Genomic DNA, 19,947 nt, shown 5'->3' on the forward strand with positions numbered 1-19,947 from the left:
AAAGTAGACTGAAAATAATGTGTGTCACATCAGTAATATTATAAGCTTGTTACTTGAAGAGATATGTTACTAATATTTAGACCATCTCCATTGATGGGTGTTAACACAAATTGCTTGTTTTTAGAGAGAGAAAAATTATTAATAAAAAATTTATGGGAGTTACTTAAATAGGTAAAAACTATATTTAAAATTGCTTAAACAAGTGATTTAAAAGACATTTGAAATATTTTTTTCTCTAAATAAGCAACCTATCAAATTAAATATTAGTATTTGTATAATTTCAATAATAAACACCTTATGTTAAACATCCATGGTTGGAGTTGCTCTTAAAAACTTATAGTTGAAAAAACCATGTGTTAGTTTATAGCATAGAGATATAAGTTGAAAAAAATCTAAGCTACAGGGACAAAAGACTAACAAATATTTTTCAAAGAGATTCAGATAACCTTACCCATCAAAAGATACAAATGAGCACACACAAAAATTGGTCAACCAGTTTCTATAAATTCCAAATCAATTGATCTAAATAGTTAATTATATGTGTTCGATTGTATTTTTTTTCTCTCCTTTTTTGACCATATAGTCATATCAAATCAAAGACGAAACAACGGGTCAAATCAAATATTTGTTGATGATAGTAAAACGAACCAATTTGGTGTAGTGGCATGAAGAACTAGTGAGTTTCAAATATTTATGTGTCACTATTTGTTGTGTTTGGGAATGGATCATAACGTGATTTTGAAAAAAAAAAAATGAAAAAAAAGAAGAAGTGATAATATACATGAAAATGACCACCTGCACCAATACAATTAAAGCAGAGAGAGAGAGAGAAGAACATAGGAACCGGAATGGGAAAGGTTTTGCAAGATGCCAAAAAACCCTCCCACACTGCAGTCTGGTTCACAGTGCACATCGCAGTCGCAGCAGAGCAAACATCGAACACGCCCTTGTCTTTTTTTTCCAGCAAGCAAAAGCAAAGCTCTTACTATTTTGTTTTTACACAATTTGGTTATTTGTTGCAGGCCATAGAGAGATATGTTTGCGTACAAACCCCATTTTGTATGCTTGTTTGTCACTTCTTTTTTTCCTAATATAAATAATTTAAGCATTTCAAATTTCAAAACAAAGAGAGAGAGAGATCAGTCAAACAAAACCATTTGTGGATAGTTATTTTAAGTTTTAGGCAATAATATTGAATTCTTCACGTATATTTACCAATATTATAAAGTTTAGCGAGTCAAATCCATCAGCATCGCATATTTAAAGTTTGTTTTGTTTTGCTCTGTCAATATCTGCGTATAGCAGTCAGCGTATATACATCTGCAATTCAGCACCCGTCTCGTTGGTCTCTCTTTGTATAAATTTCTCTTCAATAAATGAAAAGTTTTGTTATTTTTTCTTTTTTTCTTAGACATAATAAAAAGAGAAGTTGGGGTGACAAGTATTTTTGTTTTCATCTTTAGCTTCCCTAGGCGTAGGGTTCCAACAGTTGTGAAGCATACCAACCACACAAAATGCTAACACTTAACCAGTAAAATTTATAAAACTAATCGCTTAATATGTGTAATATGAACGTGGCAACAAGAATATCAAAATTGTGGTATGTTAATTAAAGTAGTACATACTCTCTCTCGGTGCATATTCATGAATAATACATTAAAAACTTTAAAAGTATATTGATTATTGTTTTCAAGGTTTGTGTTTGCAGCACACATTATACAAAATGTTCATAAAAAGCTCTCTATATTATTCGCGCGGATCACCTTGCACACGCTTCAAAATGAGCTTCCGTGTGATAAGTATAATAGTAATTTATTTTTCATCGGGATTAATATCAATTTTAGCTTGGATGTTTATCGAAAGTTTCAGAAGAATGAGCTGCAGTGAAGACGTTTTGTGAGTATGTGTCCTATACGTTATAAACTTAGTTTTACATAAAAATTATAAATACCAAAAATTACATTTTTAGGAATCTAAAAATATACGTAACGCAACCAACGGTGTAAGTTTTTATGGTTAATAACTAGTCATTGAATGATGATATACAGTTCGTTATATATTCATTTATTGTAACATAGGACATTATGTTTTGATAGCTAGAGAGGACTTGATCATCGATTCGTCATTGTGGCCATCATCAATGAATGCAATGCATCAATGGCTGGCTTAAAGATATGTACACTTATAAATGAAACTAACACTTGCAAGGTTTCAACTGATCTACCATGCATCCACAATATATATTCAACAATGTTACAATGGTACTAGTAACTACTTATTAGATATATAGATAGATCACATAACCGTATTATATTATATTTATATGATACCACCAAGTGATCCAGTCGTCATATAAATACCATAATAAAAACAAACATCTTTAACAACACAAACACTTTAAAGAAGGGCATAAATAGAAATGCGAATCGAAAAAATATAATAGCAAATAGTAAAAAAAACAAAGTGGAGAAGGCATTTTAACAAAGTTTTTGTTACTAGTGAAATGAAATGGTTTTTTTTACGTAAACGAGTACTATTAACTAACTAATAACCGTAATTACTAATTGATCATTGTATGTGTGTGTTTATTTTCTAAGGAGGAAAGAAAAAAAAGTATAAAGTTAAATTTTGTAAATAAACCTTTTTATACATATATATTAAAAGAAAAACTTGCCAAAACTAAATTACAACATATATGCTAAGTATTTGATTCTATATCTACTCTTTTAGTTTCTATACAATTATCGGATAATTCTCCAAATTAATAATTAATAAAAGTGGTAATTTTCCTCCTATTTATCAAGAAGAAAAATAAAAAACGTTAAGGTATGATAATAATAATATAAAAAGGAACATTAAAACGAAAAGAATATGAAGCGATAAATAAACCAATAAAAAAAAAAAGTGGGGTCCTGGTCTAAAAATCTTGTTTAATAGGGAGAGTGAACCAACCAAAATCCCAAAAACAAAAAACAAACCCTTTCTCCTCTCCGCTTCTTCCCCTTCCCTCAAAAAACTCTCTCTCTCTCTCTCTCTGCTGCTTTTTTTTTTTTTTTTGTGTTCCAGTCGTCTCTCGTCTTTACACTACAACGAAACGACTAGGTATATGACTTTTTTTTTTGATAGTTTCTCAGTCGAAATCGTTCAATGTATGTTACTAGGATCTTCGATTTCTAGCTTCCATGCATCATTACTGTCGATTTCTTCTGTTTTTTTGTTCTTAGCTTCCTCGTCGTCTTCCGTTTTGTGTTTATCTGTCTTCTACGTCGTCTTCGTTGAGCTGGAAACGCTCTAAACTCATGATTTTCTGCTTTTTTTATGGCTGTTGTTGTTGTTGTTGTTGTTTCATGAGCTTCTCTGTTTTTTTTTTTAAGGTTCGTAGTAGCTAGTGTTTGTTCATGTTGTATCTCGACTGGATTTTTTTCTGCAAAAACTTCGGTATCTCGTTTTTTTGGGGGGTTTTTGTGTTTCCTCTTGGGTCTTCTCTCTGATCTCTATCTGTTGAGAAAACCTGGAAAAAAAATAAATGCTGTTGGCGTGTGCTTTTTTTTATTTTGAAGTTTCCCGAGACAAAATCTTCTGGGTTTTTTTTTCCTGCTCTGAGTTCTTTGTCTCCTACCTTCATTTTTGTTTTATTGTTTGCTTTTTTTTTTCAAAATCTCTCTCTCTCTCTGGTTTCTGGCTTCACCCATACTCGCTTTTTAGCTGACGATTTTTTTGTTTTATGCTTCATGTGCACGTACATCTCTTTCTTCTTCACCATTTTTTTGATGTCATATCTTCCTTTTGCTTGTTTGAGGTGTTCTCTGGTTGATCTATGATTTGTGTTTCTTTACTTCCGCTTTTTTTTTTTTTTGGGTTTTACTCGCTTGAAACATGACGCTAATGGTTTTTTTTTTTTTTTCTTTTCTTTGAGAAATCTGAGTCTTGTTAGTAATGAGATGTAAATGGTTTACTTTTGAGAAATCTAAGTCTTGTTCGTGTTAAGATGTAAATGGGTTTCCTGACGAATCTGTTCTGTAGATCTGTAGGTTCATCTCTGCTTAAACTATGGGTTGATCAGTCTTTTTGCGTGACTGCTCGTTTTATTCTATTTTCTGTCTTCTTTTTTCCTGACCATGTTTTATCTGCTGCGATTTTTATGGTGTTAAGCAACTGTGTCGTGATTGCTTTGTTTGTTCATGATGAAATCTGAACCACTGAGTTGCTCTGTTGTTCCAGGTTTTCTTTCTTTCAGCATTTTGTGATAAATTTGGCTTGATGTTTTTTTTTTTGTGTATACCCAGAGATGGATTCTGAGGATCCGAATGGAAGTGGCGCAAGGCAAGAGGGAGGATTACCTCCTCCTCCACCTCTCGTTCCAACAAATATTGTCCCTGAAGTGGAGCCGCCTGTAAAAAAGAACATTCTTCTCCCAATGGCTCGGCCTAGAGGCAGCGGGACTAAAGGACAGAAGATTCCTCTTCTTACTAATCACTTTGGTGTCAAGTTCAACAAACCAACCGGTTACTTCTTTCATTACAGTGTATGTATATTGTATCCTCTACTATCATTGTTATTCCTTTTTTTTTTTTTCTCTTATCTCTAGGACTAATGATAATGTTTGGATTTGTCTTGGATACAGGTTGCTATCTCATATGAAGATGGCCGTCCAGTGGAGGCTAAAGGTATAGGCAGAAAGATTCTTGACAAAGTTCAGGAGACCTATCGAAGTGATTTGGGTGCCAAATACTTTGCTTATGATGGCGAGAAGACTCTCTTCACTGTTGGTGCTCTTCCCAGCAACAAACTTGACTTCTCTGTTGTTCTTGAAGACGTACCTTCTAGCAGGTGTGAAATTTGAATCCTTTTGATTTTGTTTTGAATCTGTAAAATTTATTTACTGTTTGCTTCTCTTCAAAAGTCTGTAATGCTATGATATCCTCTCTATCGGCAGAAATAACACTGGAAATGAGACAGACGACGCTGACAGGAAAAGATCCAAGCGTCCCAACCAATCTAAGAAATTCATGGTTGAGATAAGTTATGCTGCAAAGATCCCCATGCAGGCTATTGCAAGCGCTCTTCAAGGGAAGGAGACGGATAATCTTCAAGATGCTATTAGAGTGCTGGATATTATTTTGCGCCAAAGTGCAGCTAGGCAGTAAGTTAAATTCTGGGTATTTGTATTTGAAAAAAAATATTATTTGCTTGATTTTTGTTGTGTCATCTTCTCATTACCATTTCTGTTTGCAGAGGTTGCCTCCTTGTTCGCCAGTCATTTTTCCACAATGACGTTAAGAACTTTGTTCCTATTGGTGGAGGTGTCAGTGGTTGTAGAGGGTTCCATTCAAGTTTCAGAACTACTCAGGGAGGCTTGTCCTTGAATATTGGTAACTATTTTTAAGATTTCATGTTGTTAGATTCTTCTTCGTAACATTTGGTTGCTAGACTTAGATTATTTGCTTTGCCTTTTCTTCAGATACTTCAACTACCATGATAGTACAACCTGGACCTGTTGTTGACTTCCTCCTTGCAAACCAGAACAAGAAAGATCCATATGGTGTGGACTGGAACAAGGTATATCATATTCTTTTATGCTGTAAATATCTGACTGATTTAGTAGCGTCTCTGAAGAAGTACCTCTCTTCTTTTTTTTTTTGTGGCCAAAACTCCGGGAAGTACTAACCTAGCTTTTTCTTAATAGGCCCGGCGTGTTCTCAAGAATCTGAGGGTCCAAGTTACCCTATCAAACAGAGAATACAAGATCAGCGGCCTAAGTGAACAAAGCTGCAAAGATCAATTGTATGTTCATTCTAATACAAATGTATCTGATTTTCTTTGATCACCATTTATATTGCTTTGAGTACATTCTAACATATCTGTCCTTATTTGATATAGGTTCACATGGAAGAAACCTAACGACAAGGGTGAATTTGAGGAGGTTGAGATCACAGTGCTCGACTATTATAAAGAACGTAACATTGAAGTGCGTTATTCTGGTGATTTTCCTTGCATCAATGTTGGCAAGCCAAAGCGTCCCACGTACTTCCCCATTGAGGTAATTTTAAGTGCAATATTTTTTTTTCTGTTTACTGTTTTCCCTCAATTATTAATGTAACGAATTATGACAATTCCTTGTTGGTTTTCATGTTTGCAGTTCTGTAATCTTGTGTCTCTACAGCGATACACAAAATCGCTTACCAATTTCCAGAGGGCTGCACTAGTAGAAAAGTCTAGGCAGAAGCCACCAGAAAGAATGGCTTCTCTAATCAAAGTAAGTCTTCTGTTCATTATCCTTGAGACTTTAAAGCTTTTTCTGTTCATAATGATTTATGTTCTGATTAATCTTGCAGGGTCTAAAAGACAGTAATTATAATGCTGACCCTGTGTTGCAAGATAGTGGTGTCAGCATTATCTCTGACTTCACCAAAGTAGAGGGCCGTATTCTTCCAACACCAAAGGTGACTTTCCTTGCTTCCCTTGCTGAATCGTTTCCTCATTGCTTCTGGGTGTTTTAATGTTGATTATCTTTGTTATTGTTTCCAACAGCTGAAAGTGGGCAATGGAATGGACTTAAACCCAAACAATGGGCGTTGGAACTTTAATAATAAGGTGCCTAGATTTTATATTTTTTGCTTTAATTTGAATAATTTAGTCTCTACTACTAATTTAATTCCTTATGCAGAAACTTGTGGAGCCAACTACAGTTACTAGATGGGCTGTTGTGAACTTCTCTGCTCGTTGTGATACAAATGGGCTTATCCGCGACTTGATTAGGTGTGGACAGGCGAAAGGAATTGTAAGCCAACTTCAATATCATAGCTTACTATGTATATAAAATCCTATGCACAACACCTCCTAATTCTTCCCTTTTTCCCCCTATACTCCCAGAACGTAGAGCCTCCATTCAAGGATGTCATTACCGAAAATCCTCAGTTTAGAAATGCACCAGCTATTAAGAGAGTGGAGAATATGTTTGAGCAGATAAAATCCAAGCTCCCAGGGCAGCCTCTGTTCCTTCTTTGCATTCTCTCTGAAAGGAAAAACTCTGAAGTTTATGGTACATCACTCTTTACATTCTTTAATTGGGCCTGTTAAGTGCAAATACATAAATTCTCATATACATGTCTGAAAATTTTTAAGGTCCTTGGAAGAAAAAGAATCTTGTTGATCTTGGAATTGTGACTCAGTGTATTGCTCCCACAAGAGTGAACGATCAATATCTCACCAATGTTCTCCTAAAGATAAATGCCAAGGTAGTTTCTTAAAATTGTGATTTCATCAATTAGGACTGATTGTAAAGACTTTACAGGCTAGTTGAAATGAATTTTATTTTGTATATGTAGCTTGGTGGATTGAATTCTTTGTTAGCTATGGAGCGCTCGCCAGCAATGCCTAAAGTAACTCAAGTTCCTACCATCATTGTTGGGATGGATGTATCCCATGGTTCCCCTGGCATGTCTGATATACCATCAATTGCTGCGGTAATACTGATTTTGTTTTGTATTTTTTGGTATATTGAAGAAACTCTGGCGGGAATGTGTGTTTATGGCGAGGATCTAACTCTCATCTAGTGTTGGGTGTTCAATTCTTTATAACACAGCTCTGGTAACTTGGTATTTGTGTTTGGAAATCATAGGTTGTGAGCTCCAGACAATGGCCACTCATCTCAAAATATAAAGCATGTGTACGTACACAATCACGCAAAATGGAAATGATTGATAATCTCTTCAAACTCGTCTCTGGCAAAGATGAAGGAATGTTCAGGTAATATTCATTGCTTTGGGCAGAGCTTTGCCATCTTAATTCTATTTAGGGCCCTATGAATGGTACAATATTGTTTCCTGCTGTTTACAGGGAGCTCTTGCTGGACTTTTACTTCAGTTCAGAGAAGAGGAAACCAGAGCACATCATCATATTCAGGTAGACTTAAATCTATAAGGTATCATGTAAAAGTTATAATTCAAATTTCTAACTCACTACTATACATGTAGGGATGGTGTGAGTGAGTCCCAGTTCAATCAAGTTCTTAATATTGAACTGGATCAGATGATGCAGGTACGAATTATGGTCCTGGAACTTTGCAGTTACAAAAACTCGGTTTATTTAGTATATTCTGGACATCTTTGGCCTGATTTTGTTGTTATGTTATTAGGCATGTAAGTTTCTTGATGAGAATTGGAACCCCAAGTTTACATTGATTGTTGCCCAAAAGAACCACCACACCAAGTTCTTTCAGAGCGGAAACCCTAATAATGTTCCACCAGGTAATATCCATTTGACCAGTGCATGATTTTTTATTGGTCATTGTATTTCAAATGACCTGAAACATGGTGTTGGCCTGCAGGAACAATAATTGACAGCCAGATCTGCCATCCACGCAACAATGATTTCTATCTCTGTGCCCATGCGGGGATGATTGTAAGTATAGCGCTCCTACAAGAGTCTTGTGCTCGATTCCAGTATGAACCAAACTTAACACTTTTCTATTGAATTCGATGTGTTAGGGAACTACAAGGCCAACTCATTACCATGTGCTCTACGATGAGATTGGTTTTGCAACAGATGACCTTCAAGAACTTGTCCATTCTCTATCCTATGTGTAAGAACTAGATCACTTTAAAATCTTTGTCTGATGGGTATCTTTGTGGTTTTAGTGTGTTCTAAACTTTGATAATAATCTTTGAATTGTCTGCTTTGATACTTGTAGCTACCAGAGGAGCACCACTGCCATCTCAGTCGGTAATTCTCACATCTTTTATGCATTGTTTGTTAATAGTTACATTATGTGCAATAAATCTCAATTCTCAAGTTTCTTTTGCTGTTCTTTTGCAGTTGCACCTATTTGCTATGCTCATTTGGCAGCTGCACAGATGGGAACCGTCATGAAATATGAAGAGATGTCTGAGACATCATCAAGCCATGGCGGGATCACCACACCTGGGGCAGTCCCTGTGCCTCCCATGCCGCAGCTGAATGATAAGGTCGCAACCTCTATGTTCTTCTGTTGATGAAGCCTGGTTGACTTTTGGATTGGATGCCAACGAACTTAAATGCCCCTCTTTTTGTTTACTTTTCTCTGGGTTCGATGCCTCATATTTTGTTTTTTTCGTCGACCCATCAACTTTGATACTCTTTATGTTCTGTTTGTTTTCCTGGGCGTTGTTGGTTGAATCTTATTAAGCTTTATGATCCAATTTGGCGTTTTAAGACATTTGAGATTCTTTTCTTTTAACCTCAATTTGATATTATTACTGAATAGTTGTGTTATGAATTACATCATGAATTACATTTGGACCATATTGGACATCTCTAATTGGAATAGTTACAAGGTGTTTTTTAGGGCAACCAATGCTATTTACTAAACTTTTCATACTATTTCAGTGTGTAGAATCTACTGGTAACATTCAAAATCCTTTCTAACACACGTGCGTTCAAATCGTCTAAACAACTTTTTGAAAGTACAAGTTGTTTAAGCAATATACAGTATATGCCAAATATGAGATTATAAGCTACAAGAAACAAAAATTTACAAACAAAAATATACTATCTAAAAAAAAAGTGTCAAAGTAAAACATCTCTTATTGTTTCTACAGACACTACAGATCACATCCTCTTTTTTTTTGTTTTTGTTTTTGTTTTTTTTTTTTTTTTGTTTTTTTTTCTCCAAAATTGAGTAATAATTAGAAAATGAAATCCCTATATGTACAAAAAAGATTACAACTTTTGGGGAGAGGGCGAAACTCTTGTGTAGATGAACGCCTCTTCAGTCAAAGCTCTGTTTGTATTGTAATGCAGAGAGAGAGAGGGAGAGAGATCCTGCATCCAAAATCCAAAAAAATAATCCCAGAAAAAGGAAAACACCACCAAGGAAAATATCCTGTAAAATTCAGAGTGATGGCTTCCTTGGTTGTTGGGTCTCTTCCCCAGAAGAAGAGATACACAAACATTTAGGTCATGATTTTAGGACCATTTGCTCAGCAGCAACAACATACATCTCTGCTTCTTTTCTTCACAATCATCAGTGAGACTTGGTTTCTTTTTGGTTGGTGACTATATCCTTTGCTCGAAAGTCATTTATGCTACGGTATTCTTCCTTCAGTAGCTTCTCTAACTCAGGGTGCTGCGTTATTGGTTCGTTCTTGCCTCGATAATGGTGGAATGCCCTACACAAGACAGGATTAGGTCCTTTACAGCACAACCAACCAATCATTTTCTATGTGCGTTGAAGCTGAGTAAGCATCTTTAGAGACATCACCACGAATCACACAGTTTCATAACAGGAATTCAGTAGCTAGGTTATTGAGTAACCGTAAACAGGATAAATGATCCCTTACCAATATTTCTCCAAGCCATATAGGTTTCCCTTGTGGTAGAAGTCAAGCGACAGCTGCTCAAAGTCCTTGTAAAGGTCCTCATCAAAGTTCTTCTCCAGACCATAACTGAAGAAAGAAGGCAGAGCGAAATATTAATTGGACTAGGTTTTTTACACTGGATCCGCAGTGTAAAAGATGGAAAACAGAAGCATGTCTAACAAAGTATGTATTACCTGTAAAACCTAAAGAGACACTCTAACCCATAATTGTAATCCTCAGCTGCATCCTCAAGAGCAAACTTCTGGAAGTCCTCATACATTGACGAGACAAATGTGTCTCTGAGGAAATACGACCAGAATCGGTACAAATGATTCATTTCCTGCAAATAGAACAGCCAGAATTCCGACACTAGGGTTAGGATCTCTAATCAGACTTATGTAAAAGAATGAGTTGAGTAATTCCATATGTAAAAAGTATTTGCATATTTCTTTCGAAGTGCATGATGAGAGAAAAATCATTGAAAGGAGGTACATATGAAATTGACCTCACTGCTTCCGCTACCCAACTTCTTTCTTTCGTTTAAGCAGCGCTTGCGATACTTCAAGTACCTATGAGTAGAAATAAAAGAAATGAGCACAGAGAGCCTCAAGATACAATCTTATCCACCCAAGAAAAATGCTCCATACAATTAACTTAAGTTATCTAACAGAATAACCATACTTACTTTTCTTGTTTAAACCCATTCTCTTCCAGCAATTGGTGGCTTGGATGTTGAAAATGTGGAAATGATTTTGGCAAAGAGCCCACAGGGGGACTGCTTCCAGGGAGTGTACATTGTGGAGATGAACTCAATTTTGAAAGCCTAGGGCTGTGAATTTCAATAAAAACATAATAAGAAAAAGTGATAGATAAAAAATATGAATAAGTTGGGAATATAATGAATTGCTAGGATACAAACCCATGATTGTCTGGTGGTGTCGAACCAAAGAAAAATCCAATGGAGCTATTAGGCGGACTTTCTGATATATTTCCATGGATTCTTACGTTACTCGAGAAGAACCTCCGTGCATGGGCAGTATGATGTTTGTGAGTTCCCTTACTTTGCTTCTTCCGTGAAGTGATGATTCCATGCTCCTCACCTCCATCATTTGCTGCAGAATGTTCTCCTTGTTTAGTGTTCAATCCTCCCCCAGATTTATTTTTCCCATCTCTGCTATCCATATGGGAGTTGCTCTTCCTACGGCCAGATCGATTCTTTTTTATTTCCTGTTTTATTGGTGGTTATTAGAAATTGTACTTCAGAAAGGTTAATCATATTATCTTCTAGCAAAAAATTCCTAACCTGCTCGTAGTAATAAAGACCATCGTTTATTGTAGACGCAAGCTCCTTAGGAATATTTTTTGCTTTCGTCCCACTGACTCCAGTGCCATCACTTTTACCACTATTCTGTCCAGCATATAACGGAACATGAATAACTGATTTCACCAAAACAGAGTTCAAAGAAATATATAAAAATTTCCATGTAATACCTGAGTAACAATTACAAGTTTCTGAATATCTTGATCATCAACAACCATATCATCATCTTCATACTCAATGCTACAATAAGTCAAATAAACCAAAGCATCAACTGCAGTACTTTATATATGCACTTTCAGATACATATCCAAAAAGAAGGCATACTGGAAACAAAGAGAGCAGAAAGCAAATATCAGGAGTAATGAAGTCGTGCCCGCACTACCTTTTAGACAGTCCACTCTTTCTCGGGCTTCTGTGCTCCAGATCTAATTCCTCGTCAAGCAAGAATGTGTTTGAAAAATCGTTTGACAAGTCATCCACATTTCTTTTTTCATCTGCTGATAATTTCAGATTGCCACTGTTATAATTATTGGTTTTTGATGACCGAGCTCCCTGTACCACAGAACGGAAAAGTTATGACTACAGGAAAAACAGAAATTACATTGGGAGTTTTCCGGTGTCTCTCTACTAAACGAAAACAAACCTCTGAAGAGAAGTTGCAGACGGTAGGCTTTGAAGAACCCTTTGAAGAATTTCCACAATTATCCCCACTTGCTATACTTTCAGGGGAATTTTTGTCACTGTCTCCAGTTTTCTCCACAGAGGCTGACTTTTTAGATGCAGGAACCCACTCAGACCACTTGTGACATTTGCGCATCTTGTCACCCTGTAAAAGTAGCAGCATTTCAAATTATCATCCAACAGATAAGAAGTACCAGCATATTTGCTGCTTTACCAAGTACAGAAGGTCTTACACCCCTAAAAAACCAATCATGCTCTGAGTTAGGTTAGGTCTACGAGGACTTCTTCAAACTATTATTCAGAGACAAAACTCTTACCTATTTTTTTGGGATGATAGCCTCACCACAGTAGAAATACCAAAGAAAACAAAGTGTTCAAAGAAACATTTTTTCATACAGAAGCTAATCTAAACCCGCAAACATATGTTAGTACCCAAACCCATTCACAAAAGCAAGACTTTAGCATTTAAACCAGAAAAGAAGCAATGGCTTATGGTAGTCTAACCTGCACTTCAACAGAATTAGAAAACCCCAACGCATAGACTATAAACTCAACATCCATGGTCATTGCCTTAACCTGCAATTCAAGAGTAAAAGAAAAATTAAAAGCAACAAATTTTTTTCGTAACACAGATGACAGAATAGACTAACGCAAAAGAAACCAAGTCAAGCTCTTGTTACGAATTTTACCCTTTTGAAGCCAGCTATAGCTTTTGTCGGAACCCATCCTTCTTCATCCATCAAGGAAATGAGGTAATGATCATTCTCAAGGTTTTCATCACTGAAAAGGGAAATAATGAAAAGAAAGTACACAGTAAGATGAGGTGCCATTCTATAATCAGCAAAGATGGACTCAAGGAAAGAAAAATATAGAGTTCCCAAAGGTATAATATGGAGTAAGCTAAATACATTTAAAAGCACAAAAAAGATTATGTTGAGAGGCATAACTTACCTGAAATAATACTCTATTTGTTTCAAGACTCTATCCCTTAAGTCGATTCTTTCTGGAGATAGTACTGGATGACCCTGGTTTAAAGGGTATGGAGCAAAGCGAGGAGGATAAGGACCTCTTATAGCTCCAGGTGGTGGAGCTGGCAAGTAGTATACAGGCCCTGTGTCAAATGAAGAAACAAACAACAGCAATCAAACACCAAACACGAGGAGTTATCCTCTATATTAATGCTAAATATACTCAAAGAGCAAAATAATAAATTATATATCAACTGCTCCCAGCAAGTCCCTTTTTTAAACACCTTGAGAAAGAATTAATATATTACCAGGGAAGCCTGGACCTGGACCAACCAGGAATCCAGGAGCTGGACCCATATATGGAGGTCTCCCAAAACTTCTTGGTCCACCACCTTGTGGCATGTTTCTGGGGTCAAAACCTCTCTGATGCTGCCAAGGCTTTCCAGGATCCCCTTGAGGAGCTGGGAGCACAGGTGGAAGAGGGGAAGCTTGAACTTGTTTCTCATTTCCAGAATCTACAACAGGAGGTCCAGCAACCGGGAACGGAGGATAAGGAACATATGGATAATCTGGACCAGCAGCATGTGGCAGAGGACCCATGGGTGGAAAAGGAGGTGGATGATATGGTACAGCGTGTACAAGGTACGGTGGAGGAGGACCATTTTGGTTGCTCCTCGAGCCTGGTTTTGAATGACGGCCAGATGGATTCTTGTGTCCGGGATTTGCCTTTCCACCACCTTTAGATTTCGCTTGACCAGGATTAGCCTACAACATAAAACAAGAAAACCTTTTTTCAGGGACTAAGTTTAAGCTCTATAATGCAATGCTTTATCAATTAGTCAAGCTTTCAACCCAAGTAAAGATAAATCACACTTAAACAGCTAAACATCTTGCATCAAATTCGAGAAAAACCCAATTCGATCAAAGAAACAGGTGTATCTCCAACTTAAACCAATCACGAACACAACATATATTGAGTATCAGATACCTTTCAGCTCAAAAAAACCAACAACGTTAACAATAACGAAATACATTATTTCATAAACCAACCTGAGCAGGGGATGGGGTAGAGGTCGGAATGTTTTTAGACGGCGGAGCAGGCGCCGGAGGATTCTTCGGACGAGGCTGTTGCGCGGCGTCGGCGAGCGCAGGCCACGAATCAGCTCCCATTACAGGGGCATCAACAGTCTCAGCAGGAGTAGCCGTCGTTTTCCAAGGCGACTTAGTCCCAAGACCACTTTCACGGCCGATCAATTCTCGATCATCAGCCAATGATCCCTCACTCTCCGCCATCATCAGAAGCTTGGAAAGCTAAAACTCGAATCAAAAGACGGATACAATTCAATTGGATCAAAAACAGAACGAGGATTGAAGGATCGGGAGGAAAAGACGCAATGTGATAAAAGAGAGAGAGGTCCAAGGAGAGGCAAGTGTGTGTGTTGGTTTTGGTGGCGACACTCTTTAAGAATAAGGGAATGAAACAAACAGTGAAACGTATAACCAAAAACCCTAGTTGTTACCTTTATTTTTTTTAATTTATAATTTTTATAAATAGCAATTTCCTCTCTTTCCTATTTGAAAATGGCAAAAACGGAAATAAATCATAAACATTATTTTATTTAATTGTTTTGTCTAGGAAATTTTTTGGGAAAACCCTTATTACAAAACATCAATTAATTTTTTTTTTTTGTCTGAGAAAAACATCACTTAATTTTGTCTTGACACATCATTTATGTAGGGTTATTAAAATTTTGCTTTAATCAACCTCTGAAACGTTTACTACTCTCCTTAAACCAGTGTCCATTATATTCATAATGTTTGTGGACGAGTTTAACGTGGTTTTGTATTATTGTATATGTTGGAGTGATACTGAAACTGTTAGAATAGACATAGGCTTAAACAAAAAAAACTAATGATGAAAGTATACTATAATCATGATGATGGGTACGATAATGGTGTAGAAGAACACATGATCAAAAAAGTGATAGAGGGTTATATTAGAGGATGAAAGGATTTGGAAGAGTGGTCTAAATTAGATAATGATGTTAATGATATAGAAAAAAAATGTTAATGTTATAGATATTAGCAAAGATTTATGATGTCCAAAAATATATTTTGATTCTTCTAATTATACCGAAAATGCATAAATGAGATTTATGTGAATCTAAGAAGAAGAAGCATAAAGATTTAAATAATTTTTTTTTGTCTTTAACAATAATATTTCATATTAGATTTCGATATATATATATGAAATTCAAGTGCTAAAATCAAGTTTTTTTAAAAAAGGTGGTTATAATACTATTGTTTCAAAAAGATATGATGTTGAATTGAAAAACTTGGTTCAAAATAAATGATAAAGCAATAGAAGAATATAAACAATGCAAGAAAACATATAAGAAAATGATTCAACATAGAAGAAAAGTGCATGACAATCACTATGTAAGAGTTGCATAAATGACTACGTCTAATCCATACCGATCACAATAAATATTTTACATAAACGAGGGTTCAAGATTGGTGCAACAAGCATTAGTTTTTACAAGTTTCAATTAGCATTAGTATTTTTTCACTACTAAACAATCCACTAAAATTATATTATATTGTTAGTTAATTAAAGTTTATGAATACAAATGCTTTCACCAAATCTACACCCATCATATCTAACATATTGTTCAAAGAAATTTCATCTAGGCTGTATATGCATATGTTAATCACTAATCACTACAACAGTCAAATTGGTTTATACGTATGGACAACGGATACTACATAGGGACAACAGAAGATGAATGATACATAGTATTGTATCCAAAAACTTTCGCCAAATCAGTTAACGTAAAAAATCTTCATAAGTTTTTTAAACCATAGACATTTGACATATAATATTATTATTTTTTCTAAACCAATATCAAATTAATATATAATACTATATGTAATTTGTATGTTTTTATTTACATTGGACAATACATTTTAGATAGTGTAAAAAATACTTGAAAATTGCATTTTGTTGTTGAGTTGAAATATTCACATCTTTAAAAAGTCTGGTCGTGAGTTTTTCTCGTCAAAATGTCATCTTATATTTTAGCTGTGAGTGTCAATATCTTATTTACTTTGGAGTTAGACCAGTATATATAGCACATTACTACTAAACCAAGATTAAACATACTTAATAACTATACTAAAAGAATAAAAATAACTATACTAAAAGAAATATAGAACTAAAAAAAACAGTGTGAAGTATTAATGTGCACCAAACTGAGTATATAATTCACAGAAAAGTAAAATTGTTAATGAACTCACGTATTTATCTACGATGTTTGACTTTCTACCGGCAAGTGTTTATATAACAGTAAACTATTTCCAATTATTCAATCTAAACAAATTAAACCCACATATTTGATCTTTCTAGTAACCATTTTTACAGTATAGATGTTCTTATCATTAGAATAACTGGATAATTATTTGTTTAACAATTATCATAAGAATCTTATGTATCAAGTATTTGAACTGTTATCAAATTTTGACTGAAATGCAATATAATCATATAAATCTGTATAAATAAATAAAATCAGAAAAGAAAAGGAAGTGGATAATTATCAACTTTTGGACGCCAAGTCACTCGTTTATCCATTTGGTACGGATTTTAATAATTCTCACTTTCTCAGAGCTCTTTTATGCAAATTCTCTTTTCACTATCAATGGCATTTTATCGTAATTAGCTCCTAACTTCAGGGTCCTCTTTCTTACCTCCTCCTTCTCTTCGTCCTCCCTCCATTTTTCTTCACGTCTGGTTCTTTCTCTCTCTCTCTCTCCTCTTCTTCTTCTTCGTCTCTCTCTCTCCCTGACTCTCTCACTTCTCTGATTTGGGGTTTTCAGATGGGAAATGCAAACGGAAAAGAAGACGACGCCGCCGCCGCCGCTAGCGGTGGTGCAGATGTCACCTCATCTTCAGCGAGATCCAACGGCGGCGATCCTTCTGCACGCAGTCGCCATCGTCGTCCTTCCTCAGACTCTATGACCAGTTCTCCTCCCGGAAGTCCCGCTCGATCTCCTTCTCCTTTCTTATTCGCTCCTCAGGTTTCCCTCTCTCTCTCTTTCTCTCTGTGCTTATCGTTGAATTTGATGTTTGGGGTTTTGGATGATTTGATTGAAACATTGCTCCAAGTTTCGTCAAAGGTGAAAACAAGTTGCCCTCCTTCTGATTTATTTTTTGTTTGAGTTAGAGAATATTCACTTGACTTTTCCATATGTTTCACTAATTGAGACATTTCTTCATTTTGATTTGCCTTAGGATTCTAGAACAAAAGCTTCAGCCTTTTCTATGAGTGAACTCTATTTGTATACTTTTAATCTGTTTTACCCTGTTGGTTCTTGAGAATTTGTGCTTCTTCCTTATGTTTGTCAACATCAGCAGGAAAAGTAAAGATTCTTGCTCTTAAGGCTTTTTCTTAGGTGGGTTTAGAGATTCGGTACTAGTGAATCTCTCTTTTTTTGGTTTGTTTGTTACCTTTGTTAAAGTAGCTTGAGATAATCCTGGAAAAGTTTCTGCCTGTCTTTAAGATGTTAATTTGGTATCCTAGGTGTTGTTTCTTTATTTTCTTGCTGACACTGCTCTCATGATTACTGAACCTTGATGTCTCCTAGTGAAATTTTGTGTATGTATCTTTGCTTTCTCTATGAAGAGAGAAAGTTTGCGAGTCTAAGCACTTTTGTGAGTGAAATCTTTTGTATAATGGAGGACTTGACTGGGATTTTTCTGTTGGTTCTTGAGATGCCAAAGATTCTGGTAAATGAGATTAGCAAGTTATTCTTCGTTCGTTTTGGCAAAGTGAGAGGCTTAGTCGTCCTAAACAAATATGCTTTTAGGGAAGTTCTTATTTATTGCCTTGGTTATGTCATGCGTAATGTAGTAAAGTTTATACCAGTCTATTGCTGAGTTTTTATTTTCCTCCTGTCCTCCGGCCATTACTGGTTGTTATACCGTTCTGTTAATTGGTAAGTCTCAAAGTGAGTCTTTTGTGTAATGTTCCTTTGCTTTCATTTTGAAGGGAAGTCGAGCTTCTTCATTTCTCAGCCCTTTCTGAATTTATACACGCAGAGCTTGAACTTAGTTGAACGAATGAGAGATTTTGGTTCATTCTTCATTCTTCAGTTTAAAAAAAAAAAAATTTGAACAATTCATTGCACCTCTGAAAGAAAACCTTCAAAATTGACCTGATTTATGAGGGTTTGGTGGGAATATGTAGTAAAATATCTTTTGGTAATCAGGTCTTGTCTAGATTATAGTAAATTTCTCATTCTATCGCTTGCTATATTCATTGTTCCATTCCTTTTCTTTTCAGCGCACATTGTTAATCCACCTTACATCTTACAGCATATGCTCACCTATGCGTCACCTCTTCAATTGTTTAGGCATAACATGTATACCTAATGGTTGCATTTCGTGTCAGATGGTAGATATAATGTTGTCTAACCTTCGCCAATTCTTCTCTCTCTTTGTTTTGAAAAATCTCACGGCTTTATTTTTATGTTCTTATCATAGGTTCCTGTGGCTCCACTGCAGAGGGCAAACGCCTCTCCTTCTCCTAATAACATCCAATGGAACCAATCTCAAAGAGTTTTTGATTATCCCACAGAGCAAGGAATCCCAACCATCATTACATGGAACCAGGGAGGTAATGATGTGGAGGTGGAAGGATCATGGGACAATTGGAGATCAAGGTATACGTTGATATGTTTCTTGGGAATTTGCTCTCGAGCTTTTCGTAAAGATGTATATGTGTATACGTTGATGTGTACTAAGCATATATATGTTTACATCCTTCAGGAAGAAGCTACAGAAGTCTGGAAAAGACCACTCAATTCTATTTGTTCTCCCATCTGGGATATACCACTACAAGGTGATTGTCGACGGTGAATCCAAATACATCCCAGATTTACCCTTTGTATCAGATGAAATGGGCAATGTCTGTAACATTCTCGATGTTCATGTAAGTAATTTCCTGTCTCTCTTTCATGTTATATCTACCAATCAAACTTACTGAGTAACAGTACCTGCAATCACTATGCAGAACTTTGTGCCAGAAAACCCAGAAAGCATAGTGGAGTTTGATGCGCCACCGTCACCTGATCATAGCTACGGTCAAACCCTTCCAGCAGCAGAAGATTACGCGAAAGAGCCACTGGTGGTGCCACCTCAGCTTCATCTAACGCTTCTTGGCACAACGGAAGAAACAGCCGTAGCCACAAAGCCTCAACATGTGGTGCTTAACCATGTGTTCATAGAGCAAGGATGGACTCCTCAATCCATTGTAGCGTTGGGTTTAACACACAGGTTCGAGTCTAAGTACATAACTGTTGTCCTCTACAAACCGCTCACACGGTAACCCTAAAACCCAAATCCAATGCGACATTGTTCTCTCTTTTTAATCTCTCAATTATGTGAAACTTGGTCTTTGTTCATAGTGAGTGCCCAACTTTGAGTTTATTGACCTCTGTCTTACCTGGTTTGGTGGTGCTTATGTACAAAGCTTCTCATTGTAACAAAGAAAAAAATAAAACTGCGATTTTTCTTGTTCCCTGCAAAAAACTGTAAAATACGTTCCTTCGTTAATAATGGTTACAACAAGCTTATCTGCTAGTA

At 36.0% G+C, this 19,947-nt stretch overlaps 3 protein-coding genes across 5 annotated transcripts; 2 read left to right on the top strand and 1 right to left on the bottom strand.

The window, feature by feature from the left end:
• Positions 1-3,001: 3,001 nt before the first annotated feature.
• LOC17881404 (protein argonaute 9) lies at positions 3,002-9,241 on the top strand. 2 transcript variants are annotated; one of them, XM_023781602.1, is made up of 23 exons: positions 3,002-3,102; positions 4,287-4,525; positions 4,625-4,830; positions 4,937-5,143; positions 5,236-5,372; positions 5,462-5,559; positions 5,687-5,784; positions 5,881-6,040; positions 6,140-6,256; positions 6,336-6,443; positions 6,532-6,594; positions 6,668-6,781; positions 6,874-7,042; positions 7,126-7,238; positions 7,329-7,466; positions 7,622-7,749; positions 7,840-7,905; positions 7,977-8,040; positions 8,138-8,249; positions 8,330-8,403; positions 8,490-8,584; positions 8,693-8,724; positions 8,818-9,241. In XM_023781602.1, exons 2-23 carry the CDS (start codon positions 4,289-4,291, stop codon positions 8,991-8,993), a joined length of 2,712 nt encoding a protein of 903 aa, XP_023637370.1. In that variant the 5' UTR covers positions 3,002-3,102; positions 4,287-4,288; the 3' UTR covers positions 8,994-9,241. The 2 variants fall into 2 exon arrangements, with proteins under 2 accessions (XP_023637370.1, XP_023637371.1); XM_023781603.1 differs by lacking the exon at positions 3,002-3,102 and adding an exon at positions 3,634-3,739.
• Positions 9,242-9,459: 218 nt separating this feature from the next.
• Positions 9,460-14,755, bottom strand: LOC17882001 (la-related protein 1A). Its single transcript, XM_006286770.2, has 15 exons — positions 14,358-14,755; positions 13,616-14,072; positions 13,291-13,450; positions 13,029-13,119; positions 12,844-12,915; positions 12,302-12,484; positions 12,041-12,210; positions 11,829-11,898; positions 11,641-11,745; positions 11,257-11,564; positions 11,023-11,166; positions 10,843-10,906; positions 10,532-10,677; positions 10,320-10,424; positions 9,460-10,148 (listed from the first exon to the last, which is right to left on the bottom strand). The coding sequence occupies exons 1-15, from the start codon at positions 14,601-14,603 to the stop codon at positions 10,004-10,006; spliced, it is 2,466 nt and encodes an 821-aa protein (XP_006286832.1). The 5' UTR covers positions 14,604-14,755; the 3' UTR covers positions 9,460-10,003.
• A 2,249-nt stretch (positions 14,756-17,004) lies between these two features.
• On the top strand, positions 17,005-19,943 carry LOC17883963 (SNF1-related protein kinase regulatory subunit beta-1). Of its 2 annotated transcripts, none has more exons than XM_006288326.2 (5): positions 17,005-17,089; positions 17,181-17,381; positions 18,847-19,025; positions 19,132-19,294; positions 19,376-19,943. In XM_006288326.2, exons 2-5 carry the CDS (start codon positions 17,181-17,183, stop codon positions 19,688-19,690), a joined length of 858 nt encoding a protein of 285 aa, XP_006288388.1. In that variant the 5' UTR covers positions 17,005-17,089; the 3' UTR covers positions 19,691-19,943. The 2 variants fall into 2 exon arrangements, with proteins under 2 accessions (XP_006288388.1, XP_023637583.1); XM_023781815.1 differs by lacking the exon at positions 17,005-17,089 and adding an exon at positions 18,647-18,757 and having other exon boundaries at positions 17,096-17,381.
• The last annotated feature ends 4 nt before the right edge of the window (positions 19,944-19,947 follow it).

This window comes from Capsella rubella, unplaced genomic scaffold, assembly GCF_000375325.1.
Source record: "Capsella rubella cultivar Monte Gargano unplaced genomic scaffold, Caprub1_0 scaffold_6, whole genome shotgun sequence".
Classification (NCBI taxonomy): domain Eukaryota; kingdom Viridiplantae; phylum Streptophyta; class Magnoliopsida; order Brassicales; family Brassicaceae; genus Capsella; species Capsella rubella.